The 12,490-nt window shown below is 49.9% G+C and overlaps 1 protein-coding gene across 1 annotated transcript; it reads left to right on the top strand.

Moving 5' to 3' along the window:
• Positions 1–4,255: 4,255 nt before the first annotated feature.
• Positions 4,256–11,715, top strand: TGME49_207770 (PCI domain-containing protein). Its single transcript, XM_002369540.2, has 8 exons — positions 4,256–5,545; positions 6,510–6,730; positions 6,971–7,296; positions 7,811–7,874; positions 8,471–8,562; positions 9,190–9,333; positions 9,931–10,295; positions 11,393–11,715. The coding sequence occupies exons 1-8, from the start codon at positions 5,322–5,324 to the stop codon at positions 11,490–11,492; spliced, it is 1,536 nt and encodes a 511-aa protein (XP_002369581.1). The 5' UTR covers positions 4,256–5,321; the 3' UTR covers positions 11,493–11,715.
• Positions 11,716–12,490: the final 775 nt, after the last annotated feature.

The following is a 12,490-nucleotide window of genomic DNA, read 5'->3' as shown; positions in this document are numbered from 1 at the left end:
TCTGTCTCCAGTCATTTCAGTAGCCCTATCCTTCATAGGCGCTATTCTTCGTTACGCACCTCTTCCCTAGCAAAACGCAGAATCGGTAAGTTTTCGTCATGTGCGGTTCCTTGATTCAGCTGAACTGCGCGCATCCGGTATCGTTTCGCTCTCCTGAACCGAATCGCCGTATACCCTCGCTGTGACTCCACCGCTGTCGCCTCTGGAATACAAGGAAATGAGCTTCCACTCATTTCATACAGTTTTTATCATTTTAGCGTGGTCTCTCTCACGGGCGTATCAAATGTTGACTTGAGAGCTCACGCATCGGGGCAGCTGAATCTCGGCAGGCCTCGGCATAGGGCCGAAGTCAAGTTGGCGTCGCTCGTAAGCGGTGCATCCGTGAGGCGGCTCTTCCTACTTAGCTTGTCTCACACGAAAAGTATCACCCTCAAAACGGGATGCACTTTCCGTATCTCTCAGATATAATTAACCCGGTCGTGAAACATCACTGTAGTGTTAGAGTTGCAGAGGGGCGTTGGGATCTTAACGATTTAGCGAGTGACTCTGCCGCTCGGTCATTCCACCCTCTCATTAATAGAGATTAGCTCGTGATGTGGTTGCTTCCGTTTTCCTGTACTGTAAATCCTGCAGCCGAAAAAAGCCAAGGATGCTCGAAGCCTGACTGGTTAGTGGATGCGGACGCAAGATAAAGTATGTCTCGTGTATATACATAGATATATGTTTATTTGTACGGATTTATATATATATAAGTCTATAAATACGTATCTATATGTTAAATGTGAGGACCAGTTCCTCGACTTAGTCATTAGCGAACCGTTTCTTTCCGTTTGTTTCCCGACACTCCTAATTATCCCAGAGTTGGTGGAACGGCTATCACGGGATTCGTTTGACAAGCCCGAGGGGAACGCACGTAGCTGAAGCAGGAGACTGAGACAGGCCTATTTTTCTCCATTGTCTCCCTGACCGGATACATGTATGGTTTTGGGAACTGCCCGAAATAGGCGTGAAGAGAGCAGACTCAGAAACTCTCTAGAGCAGGCCTGTACTACACGGCAAAGAGACATTCATTTTTATTTGCCTACTATCGAAGAGACTCTTGTCCGACCCTAGCTTTTGTTTAAAAATAACATTTAAGCAGTCTTTCTTTTTCGTTAGTGAGGCGACTTTTTACGTGCAGAGGAAAGAATTTGACTGTACCGCTGCAGGCTTGTCAGAAGAGATACTTCTGAAAACGGGGTACTGTATATATGTATGATGCTAAAACACGACAGTTCTCTTGCCTGCTTTCATGCGTGAAAAGGGTCTTAGGAGCTTATGGTTGGGGAAAATTGGCGGCTGCCCGGTGAATCAGGTAAAGGTGATGGCGTTGCGGTCCCTCAATTTTCTTTTGGCTACCTGGCCACAAGAGTATTTTCCTCTGGCTGGTGTGGGGACTTCGTGCTGTTTTATTGATTTGCACATGAAGGCTAGGGAGAACGACACGGGTAAAGAAGTTCGGTATCAACGTGTATCATATGCATCAGTAAACGAGGTAAAAACAAGCGATTCCCAGTGAGGACGAAGCCAGCCTTTCAAGTGGTTGTCAGTGTGGAATAAAATAGCGATAACCTCGTTCCGTGTGAGTCGTCTGCCTGATAGCAGCTTAACTGCTGTTTCCGAATGACGTGTGCGTGCTTTATTCCGCTCAGCGGCACCTCGGTCAACATCGCACCAATCGCCAAATCTGTATTTCAAAAGAAAAGACTGTAGGAAGGAGTCTTTATGAGTGGGAAACCTGCACACGCCCGGGTGCCCATGTGTGTTTCGCAATACTTTCTAGGCGTTGGAGGAAGAACTTATTACCACCAATCATGAAGGAAGGCCACCTTGTGGAAAACAAGTCGACGAACGGCATGGAAAACCTTCCCGGGAAATCATGTGCGTTACTGACTGTCATGGCTATGTTATCCTGTTCCAACCGTGAAATCGACAGCGGATATAGTTCTCGACAATGCCGTCTTATGTAAAAAGGTGCCTCGGTCCTCCCAGTATGCCGCAGATATTTGTCAGATGGTCCAGTCGGGTTGATCGCGGGTTGTCATCAGGAAATAGGCTACACCATTGGATTGTCCCGCGATCGACGTTGGTGCGTGCCCCAGTGGACGGTTCTTGTCAGTTGTTCGAAGCCACAACGTATCACTGGTTGCGACGCTTGGTTGAGGGATAAAAAAGGGTACGACATCCCTTCTACTCGTTATTGTGCAACTCGCACTATGAAGAGAGCCCCAAAACGACTGTACTGTGTTCAGTCGTTACGCCCACTTCGTAAATTAATCGTCGGGCAGGCGTGTCAGCTCTGCAAATTTGGTTCCGTGGTTGAGCTAGCTTCATCTAAAAGAGTTTACTCTCTACGTAGGAAAACTAGCAGTGCGAGCCTCCCTCCAAGTAGTTTTGTCCCTATGCCTCATCTATGTTGTGTTTATGTCGATGTGATGAAAAGGACCATGACTGCTCCACGACAAGTTTTGAGAGACCTTGTTCGGCGGGAGGAGCCTGACGCCGGGAAGGACGAAGAAGCCAGTGATTTTACACTTACTGGGTTTTGTGTGACCGGAAGGTTTCTTTCTTCGCGCGCACAGAGGTCGTGCATTTGCGTGTAATATTGCTGGCAGAATGTGTCGCCTCCTAGTCGTTTGTTTTCACAGGGTTTCTCCTGGTCAGTTTACACCCATCCATTCTTGCACGTCTGTGGCCGCTTAGCCTGAAGACCGTTTGGAGAGTCAGTCATATCAATTTGCAAGTAACTTTGTAATTTCCTTTCAGTTGACAATGATAGGGCGTCGTGCCAAGGGCGGGTCCTTACCCCGGCGAGATTGGTTAGGGAATGAGATCATGTTAATGCGAGTGGACGATTGACTAGAATGTCATGTCCCACACAACTACCTTGAAGAATACGAATGACAAGACCGAACAAGCAAGACCCGAACGAAGAGAAAGTGAAATAATGGAATTTTCTACAGGTTAGAGGCAAAAGGCCACCTAATTTCGCCGTGTAGTGAAGAAAGCCGCCTAATCTCAGATGGGACCCAATGCTGCCCCCCAGATCAGGGACGTGTTTTTCACAGTGCTTGGTGATTTACATCCGATTCCCTCGTGTTTCAGTCCTTCTTGATGTTCAAGAGGACGTCCAACTGCAACCCTCTACACCTGCGGCATGCAGACGCTTAAACAAGGAAACGAGATGTCGGAGAGCTGCAGCAGAAATACCAATAGATATATATATATATATATATATATATATATATATATATATATATATAGGAATGAACGCGAAGATTGGTTGTGAGCATGCTGCTGACACGCAGCAACTATGATGCAGACCTGAACAAATACGATGATTTGGTTTTCGACTTACGGAGAAGTCCACAGTCTATGGTACAAGTGAAGGAAAAGGAAACGCAGGGTGCAGCGTAAACGGTATTGCCGTATAGGTAATAGATAACAAAGAGCATGAGGTTAAGGAAGAAGGTCACGTTCGGCCTCTGCAACTGTAAAGTGAAGGTTTAGGAAGATGCAGCTGAAGGGGCTGATATGCGTGCTTCCAATATGGTTACGAAACAAGTGTTGTATACAGGGCTTGTGGCAGTTTCTATCTTGTGTTAGCGCATGGGTGACACTTTTTGACCTCGTGAAGAAACGAAGAAGCTGTATCAATCCGCAACTTAAAGAAGCCGAAACCACATCGTAGCGTGTAATTCGGGTTTTCGTGCACATTATGTGTTTGTCTGCCCCTTTGTTCTGGGGCAACGGGCATGGTATGCTTTTTGATCTCCCGTACCTTGTCATTGGAGGTGCGTTAGCTCTCCACAGACTAAGGAAAGTTCAGATTCTATTGCTTCAGAAAATGGAGCTGCAGACGTTGATTTTGTGCGTTTGCTGGTAGATTGCAACAACGGTACTTATCTAGACGCGTCGTACGCGGCGACGGGTGTCCGAAGGGGGGGGATTCTGAAGCACTGGTGCAGATAAAAAAAACAGGCGCGTTTCCAGTCCCGGAGGAAACAATTTCTAGTCAGGTACCCATGGTTAAGGTACGCACGGACCTTAGGTCGCAAAAGAGGGTGCACCAATTTCGAGAAATTAGACGTGGCATTCGAAAAACGAATTTGCCTTTGCACACGCTGAGTTGCATGCAGTTTCAGTAGGAAAAAAAAGCCAGATCGCCTGTTGTGCCACCCGTCCGACAGGAGCTTTTCGCGAAGAAGAACTGGATTTCCGACTTTATGATCATGGAATTACCGCCCTGTCGCTCTGCTCAATCGCTTCTGTGGTAACAAAACTCTCTGGAACAGCTACGTGGTGATGTCTTCGGAAAGTTGATGTGGACTTCCTTCTTGCGTGGACACGAGTCTCCACACTTACTACTCACTTGCTGCGAGACGCCCTTTCGTGTCTTCGACGTCCGGGAGGAGGACGTTTCTGGTTTCTCCTTGCAAATCCAGGATTTCCTTGAAGAGTCTGCGTTTTGCACACTTTTTCTGCAATGACGTAGCAGTTAGAGCCACCGAGCCGGCAACCGTTTTCTAGTCGCGTAGGCTTGTGGGTTGTCTTGCACCTGGTGGGTCTTCTCTTGCAGAGAATTTACGAGGACGACGCGCCCCTGGCCTGTAAAAAAACAGAGGACGCCGCACTTGTGTTCTTTCGAAGATCGAAAGTCAGGGTCTTCGGCTTAGTTCTTGTGCTTCACAGTTCGAAGTTTGCGGAGAAACTCGCCGTCCTCTCCTATCTGGTTAAGCCGTTCGATGCTTCGGGGTTGCGGCGTTCCCTTTGTTTCCAAGCACTGCAAAAGTTTCAGGACTTTGTTGCTACCGGCTTGGCCGGAAGCAGGATGAACCATTTTCCCTTTTTTCTCTGATTGTTCCGGTAGAAACGAGGAAAGATCACTTACACTTGAGAGGCCCGCCATTCCGGCATCCTGCCATCGGGTTCCACTTCTTTTGCGAAACGGGGGGAAAAGCGCTTGCACTTGGAGTTTCTCCGAGACGATTCCAACGTGTTTTTCTCCTCTCAGCGAGGGTTTCGCGTCTTCGCTGGAAAAAGCAGGAGGCCTCTGCAGACGTCGCGTTGTTTCTGCAGTTTCCTTTTTGTTCAACCGCTCTGTTGTAACGTCGCGGTTGTTTCCGCGAGAGACGTGTGGGCTTGCTGGTGTCTGCTGGAGTTTGTGTCCTCTGTTTCGGACACAAGACAACGAAACTGGACAGAGCGAATTCGCAGCGTTCCCAGTCAGTGGTTTTGCCCCGAAGTTTCTTCTGAATCTCTCGTTTTCCTCTCTCTCCACGATGACAAGTGTCACCGCCGTCGCCAGCGGCAGCCCGCCTGCTGCAGACGACTCTGCAAAGAAGCTCGAGGAGTTGGCTGCACGAGCAAGTCCGCAAATGAGGGCACTTCTTCAACGAACTCCGGATGAAATGAAGCCACCTGAAGAGCACCTCCAGGAGGAAAAGGAAAAACATCCAGAGGCCCTTGCGTTGCTTCAACAGATCGAGGATGCCCTCGCCTCAAAGTGAGCCTGAACTTTTCCTAGGTCTGCTCTTTTGCACCAGGACAACAGAAGACTCACACCGTTACACTGTGGCGCTTCGTAGAACCCGACAACGTTCATCTAGAGAAGCAGTGAACTCGCTAGGCGAAGCTGGGAGACGTTTGTCTGGGGTGGTTGTAGGTTTCCAGGTCCATGTCAACAAGCGACTCGCTGGACTGTGAACGCAGCGTTGCTCTTGTAAATTGCCACGCTCGTCCTGCTGTTCGGGGGGTCCACCCCTGCGAGAGAAGACTTTCTTTAGAGTGTCTGAAGATAGCCGGTACGCGAGTGGGAAACGTTTCTTAGGTGCACACTCCTTTTTGTGACCATTAAACTTTGCACCGTTTAGCTGTGAGACTTTTTTCACCGTACATTTGCCTCAGGAAGCGGTGAGCTGCGTGCGTGTTGGCCTTTTAAGGGAACTTCGTAGTTTCCAGGTGACTTCTATGTCCTCGTGTCCAGTGATGCTTTGGTGGAAATCTCGTATTCAGAGGAGGGGCAGTTTCATCTCGCTGTCAAGTCGACAGAAAACGACTTCTTGGATGCTAAGGTGGCCAGGACCATCGCTTTGGGAGTATGCATCTCTCGGACACGATTACTTGTGTTTTTCTGCGGCGTCTACACGCGATAACAGGAATCCACGTCTTCCGCTACAAACACTTGGGGGCAAAGCTACTCTTCCTCCTGCGTCGACCTGCCTTTTCTAGGCACTACTGTGTCCATTTTTCACGGCTTCTGCAGAGCTCTACGTTCGTATCTTTTCGGAGGTCTTCGTTTTCCTGGTAGAAATGGTTTAGCGAATGCCTGGAAACATCGAGAAGCGCCACTTGGCTTTCCCTACGCGGTTCGCCGTGCTTCCGTGGTGCTCCCTCTCCACATTCTCGCCGTTTGGCGGCTGCTTTTTCCGTAGAGCTGAAGCACCCAATTTCTTTCTGCATGCGTGCAGACGTTACCACGAGTTCACGATGGCTTCGTTCACTTACCTTGCCCCGTTGTCTCTCGGAGACAACTCTCTGGGGAGTGCTGCCTACGAGGTGCCTTCCCCTCCTCCGAATTTCTCGGGCCTCGACCGTGTGGAATTCTTCTTCTACGTTGTCGGTCCTCAACGAAGTAAACTGGACGAAGTGGCTTTCCTCAGACTCCTCGGAGCTGTCTGTGAAGACATCGGTAGGTCGCTGTCAAACTCCAGAGATAGACGACGCCTCCGCATCCTCCCAGTTGTCTCCTCTTTCGGTTCAACACTCACACTCGCCTCGAACCACGTCTCTGCGTCCCTTTCAATTTACATATATATGTGTATACATGTATTCGTATGCAACGATATCTTCATCTGTCTATCTAGTTGGAATGATGACTGCAGGCGTCGAATGCTTGCAGAGGATTGGTTTCTTGTTCTTTTGCATGCAGATGCGCGAGATGGATTGCTTTTCCTCTCGCACTTTCCTCTCGCGGACGGGCCGCAGAACTCGACTTCGGCGGGACAGAGCGGCGGCTCTCAGCCGAGCTCGCTGTCCTCAACATCTGCTCCGCGCCCGAGCGCTGCGCTGGCCGCTGCCCTTGAGGCGGAGGTTTTGTACAAGACTTACCAGAGCTACCACCTTTCTCAGTGTCGTGACTTTTCAGAGAGCGAAGAAATCCTGGAAGAACTTCAAAAGAAACTTCACGAAACTTCTCTGGGGGTTGGCCCGGTTGCTCAAGCTGCCTTCCAACGCGCGGCCGCCACATTGGCAAAGGTGCGTTTTTTGGCAACCGAAGGAGTCGTCGGAGAATGTTGGCTTAAAGGGACAAGCTGACAGTCCAAAAAGTTCTCGGGAGCTTTTTCGTGTTCGTCGAAGCCGGCAGCAGGTCCAAAAGGGATGCTTTGCCATGAAGGTGGAAGGGAACGTGAACGTCTTCGCCTGGAGGGCTGTTACGTTTTGTACAGGTGCAGATAAAACGCATGTTGGAGACCTATGCGAGCGTTGGAGCGCACTGTTGAGTTCGCGAGTGATCGCATGAATAGAGCTCCGGACACACAGGGACGAAGTAGATTTACATTTCGAATACACTGATATATAGCATGTGGTAGGAGAAATACTAAACAGCAAATTTCGTTGCCTGATTTTAGAGACAAAGAGAGTTGGAAGTGTCCACGTCTTTATTCGTGTGTGGTTCGCTCTTCGTCAACGTAGCTGTGATGCGTCCGAGCGTTGAGACCAGAGGCGTTTAAAAAACAATTGAAAAAGACATTTTGCTCGTGGTCTACAGGCTCAGGATAAGTTTGCGGAGTTTTACCATCATGCCATCATCTTCCTGGCATACACTCCCACAAGTAGGCTTCTTTCTTTCGTGTTGAAAATGACGTGCACTACAGGGGTGGAGAGGAAAGGCAAATTTCTGCCCTCGTCTGTTTTTTGTCAGATCCGTTTCGCGAGACGCTTCCGCGTGATACGGTAGTTTTTTGGCCGCTTAATTAAGTTTCCCAACCGGTTTGGTGGACTTTCTGCTTTCGTTAGCGCAAGCACAAACGGTGTCTTGAGGCTGCTCTGCGACTCATGAGTTTCAGCTGCACGTCGCGGTCCACAACGTATCATGACTGAGGACTGCTTGCTTTCTTCGGATTCCTGTTTTCGGGCTTGTTTGCGAATTATGCCTCTTCCTCTGTTCACGTTGTTTAACTGAATCGATTGCGCAAGGGACGTTCAACGCCTCGCGTACGGCATGTGACTCCGGTTACGAGATACAGACAACCATATTCAGAGGAAGACCGATCCGCGGGGTTCCCAAAAAAAGGCTTTTCTTCGCAACTGACACGTCACTCTTCAAGTCCCGACCGCCGCTCTGCACATCTTGTGCCAGCGTGAAAGGGGGACTTTCTTTTGCCAATGCGCGAGAGTCGTTCAGCGATACTCTAAATGTGTCATGCAGTGAGCATCCCGGAGAAAGACCGTGTTGGCCTCGCCTACGAGATTGCGATCGCTGCCCTTGTTGCGCCGGACATCTTCAACTTCGGCGAACTGGTGAGATTATGCAAGTCCTTTTCAGGAAAAACCGTTTCCAGAGAGAAACCGGGAACCGCGTCTTCTGGAACGTGCAACGGAGAGCCTATCGCCAGTTGCTCTCAGAGAAAAAGATAGTACATAAACACACAGGAATTCCTTCTGTGAATGCATAAGATGGGCTCTAGCTGCAGTTGCTTTGGGCTTGTTACTGCGTGCCTTGGGTGCGTCTTCGTGAGATGAACAAAGAATACCAAAGGGGTTGCCGTCACATGCGCCACTACTTTTCTGCCTCTGGCGAACAGGCCGTTCCATTTGCTTCGGCCGAGACCGGGGAAACAGGGAACGCGAAAAAAAAGATTGTTTTCGAACACAGCGGGTAGCTATACTTCAGCTGCATGCTACACTCGTGCCAGCGTTCAGGATGTATTTAGAAAAGCAACAACAAGATGGAAATTCAAAGTGATGCATGTTCCAGCCTCATTCCTAGTTAAGTCTGTTGTCCCCCGTGTTTGGAGGCGCTTTCGGTAGCGTGTTTGTGTTGAGAACGGTGGAATCTCGCACTTTCCTGGAGAAGCAGGTTGCGTTTTACCTCTCCACTGTATAGCTCAAAATAATACGACTGAACCATCTATGTTGTTCCTGCAGATGCAACAGGCGTTGATTCTCGCCACGCTGAAGTCGATGCCAGAGCACCAGTGGCTGTGGTCCTTCCTGGAGGCCTTTCACTGCGGTTCTCTTCCCCAGTTTGAGTCGATATGTTCGGAGTTCGCTGCCAAAATTCAGGCGACGGTAAGTGGGGATGGAACGCATGTAGTGTCCGGAAAAGACTTCGCAATCTGAGATGAAGCGGCGTGGCGTCCTCTTTACGCACTCGACACGTTCGAAAGCTAGCTGGGTGCAGACCGCGCAGAAAGCGAGTTACACGTAATAGGACGTTCCGCTCGTGGAAGTCAAACGAGTTTTAAACATCAAACCGTGCACGTAGACATATGCGTCGAGCGCCGGCTGCGGGCTGGGGATTTCTCAGAAATGTAACGCGCAGCTCAACTGGTGTTCTCGAGTAGAAGACACGTCGCCAGCCAGTGGTACGACGTTGACTCTGGGTGGTCTGGACATTACGTGCATTTTGATGCTTTCACGGCTAGGTATGTGGCGTTCAGAAGCACTCCAGACTGATGATGGCTTAGGCCTTGAGCTGCCTCCGCCGCTCCCGCAGAAACCGATGCAACCGAAGGAGCAGCACTTCGTCACCCGAAAGTGCAAAGACAGAGTGGATGGCTTCATCTCTGCGAACCGCGTTTGAGATACTTCTTTCTCCTGTGTCGTCAGTTTGCTTGCCCATGTCTCTCGAGTGCCTCTCTGTCTCTGTCTTACCCCCCTTCCCAGGCGCTGGCGAACCACATGCCTGCTCTGCGTCGGAAGATCGCGACGGCGGCGTTGCTGCGTCTCGCGTTTACGCGGTCGGCTGCAGGAACGGCGGCGGGGAGTTTCGAGGCTTCGTCGTTGGAGAAAAGTGGAGCACTCAATGAAGCTCCGTTGGGTTTGTCGGCTGGAGGCGCGGGGATTTCTGCCGCTTCTCGGAGTTTGAGTTTTGACCTCATTGCAAATTCCTGCAAGGTCTCAGAAGACGACGTCGAACACCTTGTGATGCGCGCGATGAGCCAGAAACTCATGCGCGGCAGCATCGACCAGGTCAAGCGCCAGGTGTTTGTCTCGTGGGTTCGACCCTCTCTTCTCCTCGATGAAAACGGGTAGGCTGCGGTGAAAGCAGGGATTCAGCGAGCGTAGCAAAGGCCTTGCAACCGGGGCAGCGCGAGAAAAAGTCGATTTTCTAGGAATCGATTGCGGCCCGCTTAGGCTGCGAGACGAAAGGCGTTCACGAAACAGGAAAGGCAAGTTCAAACAGCGGATTCCAGCGGCGATTCCAGAGTCGACTGGCGAGCGCGGACCTCGAAGGGACTAACAGACACCAGAGAGCCGACAGGGTGCGCGAAAACGAACGCGAAGAGATCCAGTTGTTTTTGTGTTTTCCAAAGGTGGCACTTGCGTGCAACGTGCACTCGAGAACTTTAACCTGAATTTGCAGCATGGGGAAAGTGGTGTCTACATGCGGATCTTTGTTTACCGGATCCAAAGTGGTATCCACGGTCAGCGAACGGCGGAAAGAGCATTTATATGTTATGCAGCGCCGTAGAAGATAGAACCTACAAGCACCATTCATCTATTGTTCCTTTCGTGACCGTGTGGTGTTAAATGCATTGAGTCTACTGGTATCCTGTGTTGCTAATCTACCATACAAGACGTGTGTTAAAAAGGGAATCGGGGACAAAAGCTGTTACGAAAGCGCACTCGCCACTGACGTCCGTCTCTACCGTGGAAAGTGTGGATGAGAATAAACGACAGCGCGCTCGGGGTTGAGAGAGTCGTGAAGTGGTGAAGCGAGCGTCAGAGAGTATGATCAGTACCATTGTAGTGGGCGAATCGCCTCAGCCCCATGGTTAACCATGAGCTTTCTCGGGGGAGTAGATACTACGCGTAGGCCTACAGGTAACTATTCGTCCAAGCCCCTACTTGCTTCAAGCGTCTTGGTAATACGGGAAAGAAACAGTATGCCTTTTTTCATGGATCAAGGGATTCTGTTTTGAGAATCCCAAAAGAAATTGTTTTTCTCTTTTGATGTGTCTTCACAACTCCACGGCGGCTTCCAAAGGAGTCGCACTTTGCGTTAGCTAGCACCTTGCAAAAATATGTAGGTGAACGGGTGTCATCATCTAAAATGTTAAGGTCCCCTTTTCCATCGAAAATACGGACTCAATCTTTCTTTTCTTTGGTGCCTTTCTCCTCGCAGAATGTCCTACTTGCAAGATCGGCTGCTGCGGTGGATCGGGGCTGCCGAGCAGCTGCACCAGCAGCTGCAGAACCAGACAACGGAGCTTCTCGGCTCCTGAAGGAGAAAACGAAAGAGAAGTTTGCGTTTCGTTTCGTGGACACCTAAGGAAGATGCGCGTGGTTTTTCGAGAACTTCGAAGAAAGAATCCTCCCCGAAACGTGGTTTGTTACACGGTATTACCTCAGTTATTGTGTGCCGGTTTCTGTCTGACCTCGGTGCGCGGACAACCTTAAAAGCTCATGTGTTGCAACTCCCTTTGCCGCTAAACACTGAGGAGCAGAGGCTTACGAAAGTTAGGAACCTGGACCGCTAGACATACCCGGCGACAGACAATTACGGGGTTATGACCATACTAGCGTCTGACGAGCGTTTTTGTCTCGCTGGTACTAGGCGTGCTCTCTAATCGACAGAGCACGCCTGAACATAACCGCTGTGAAATAGTATAAATGTCGAAGGACGCTGAAATCCACCACTTTAGCTGCGTTTTGGAGGGCTGCACTGTCGCCAAATTCGAAACGGGACACAGACACTCGCCGCGTGACTCGAGCCACCCAGAAACATAACGCGTCATGGCGTGCACAAACATGAGCAGACAAAAGATTTTCCAATCGTTGACACTTAGAGAGCCATATAAAACCGTGCGTCCACAGAAGAAATAGAGGGGCAATCAGGCAGCAACTAAAGCCAGACTCCCTGGAATACCTCGTGCCACGGGAGCGTACATGCACTAGACTCGTACCTGGAAATGCGGTAGAATGGGATTCGCCAGAACACCGTTTTGTGTTTCAAACTCTTCCCAACTTCATTGCTCGCAACTCACAGTGAACCTCGTCGTGAAACCAACAGACTTGTCGGCTATTTTGGTTTTATTGAGGGAAAAGATCATTCACCGGAAAGGGCATGAAAGGATTACAAAACGTCTGCCCGCTAGCAGGCTTCACAGAACAAAACACTTTTCGATCCGAAACACTTTTCTCTTAAACGGGGCAAAACGCTGCCAGTAAAGCTCCGCGTACCTATGCGATCCTGCATTAACATGAAATTTCTTCAAATTGA

This window comes from Toxoplasma gondii, chromosome Ib (genome assembly GCF_000006565.2).
Source record: "Toxoplasma gondii ME49 chromosome Ib, whole genome shotgun sequence".
Lineage (NCBI taxonomy): Eukaryota > Apicomplexa > Conoidasida > Eucoccidiorida > Sarcocystidae > Toxoplasma > Toxoplasma gondii.
This window is presented reverse-complemented; position numbering and strand designations above follow the sequence as displayed.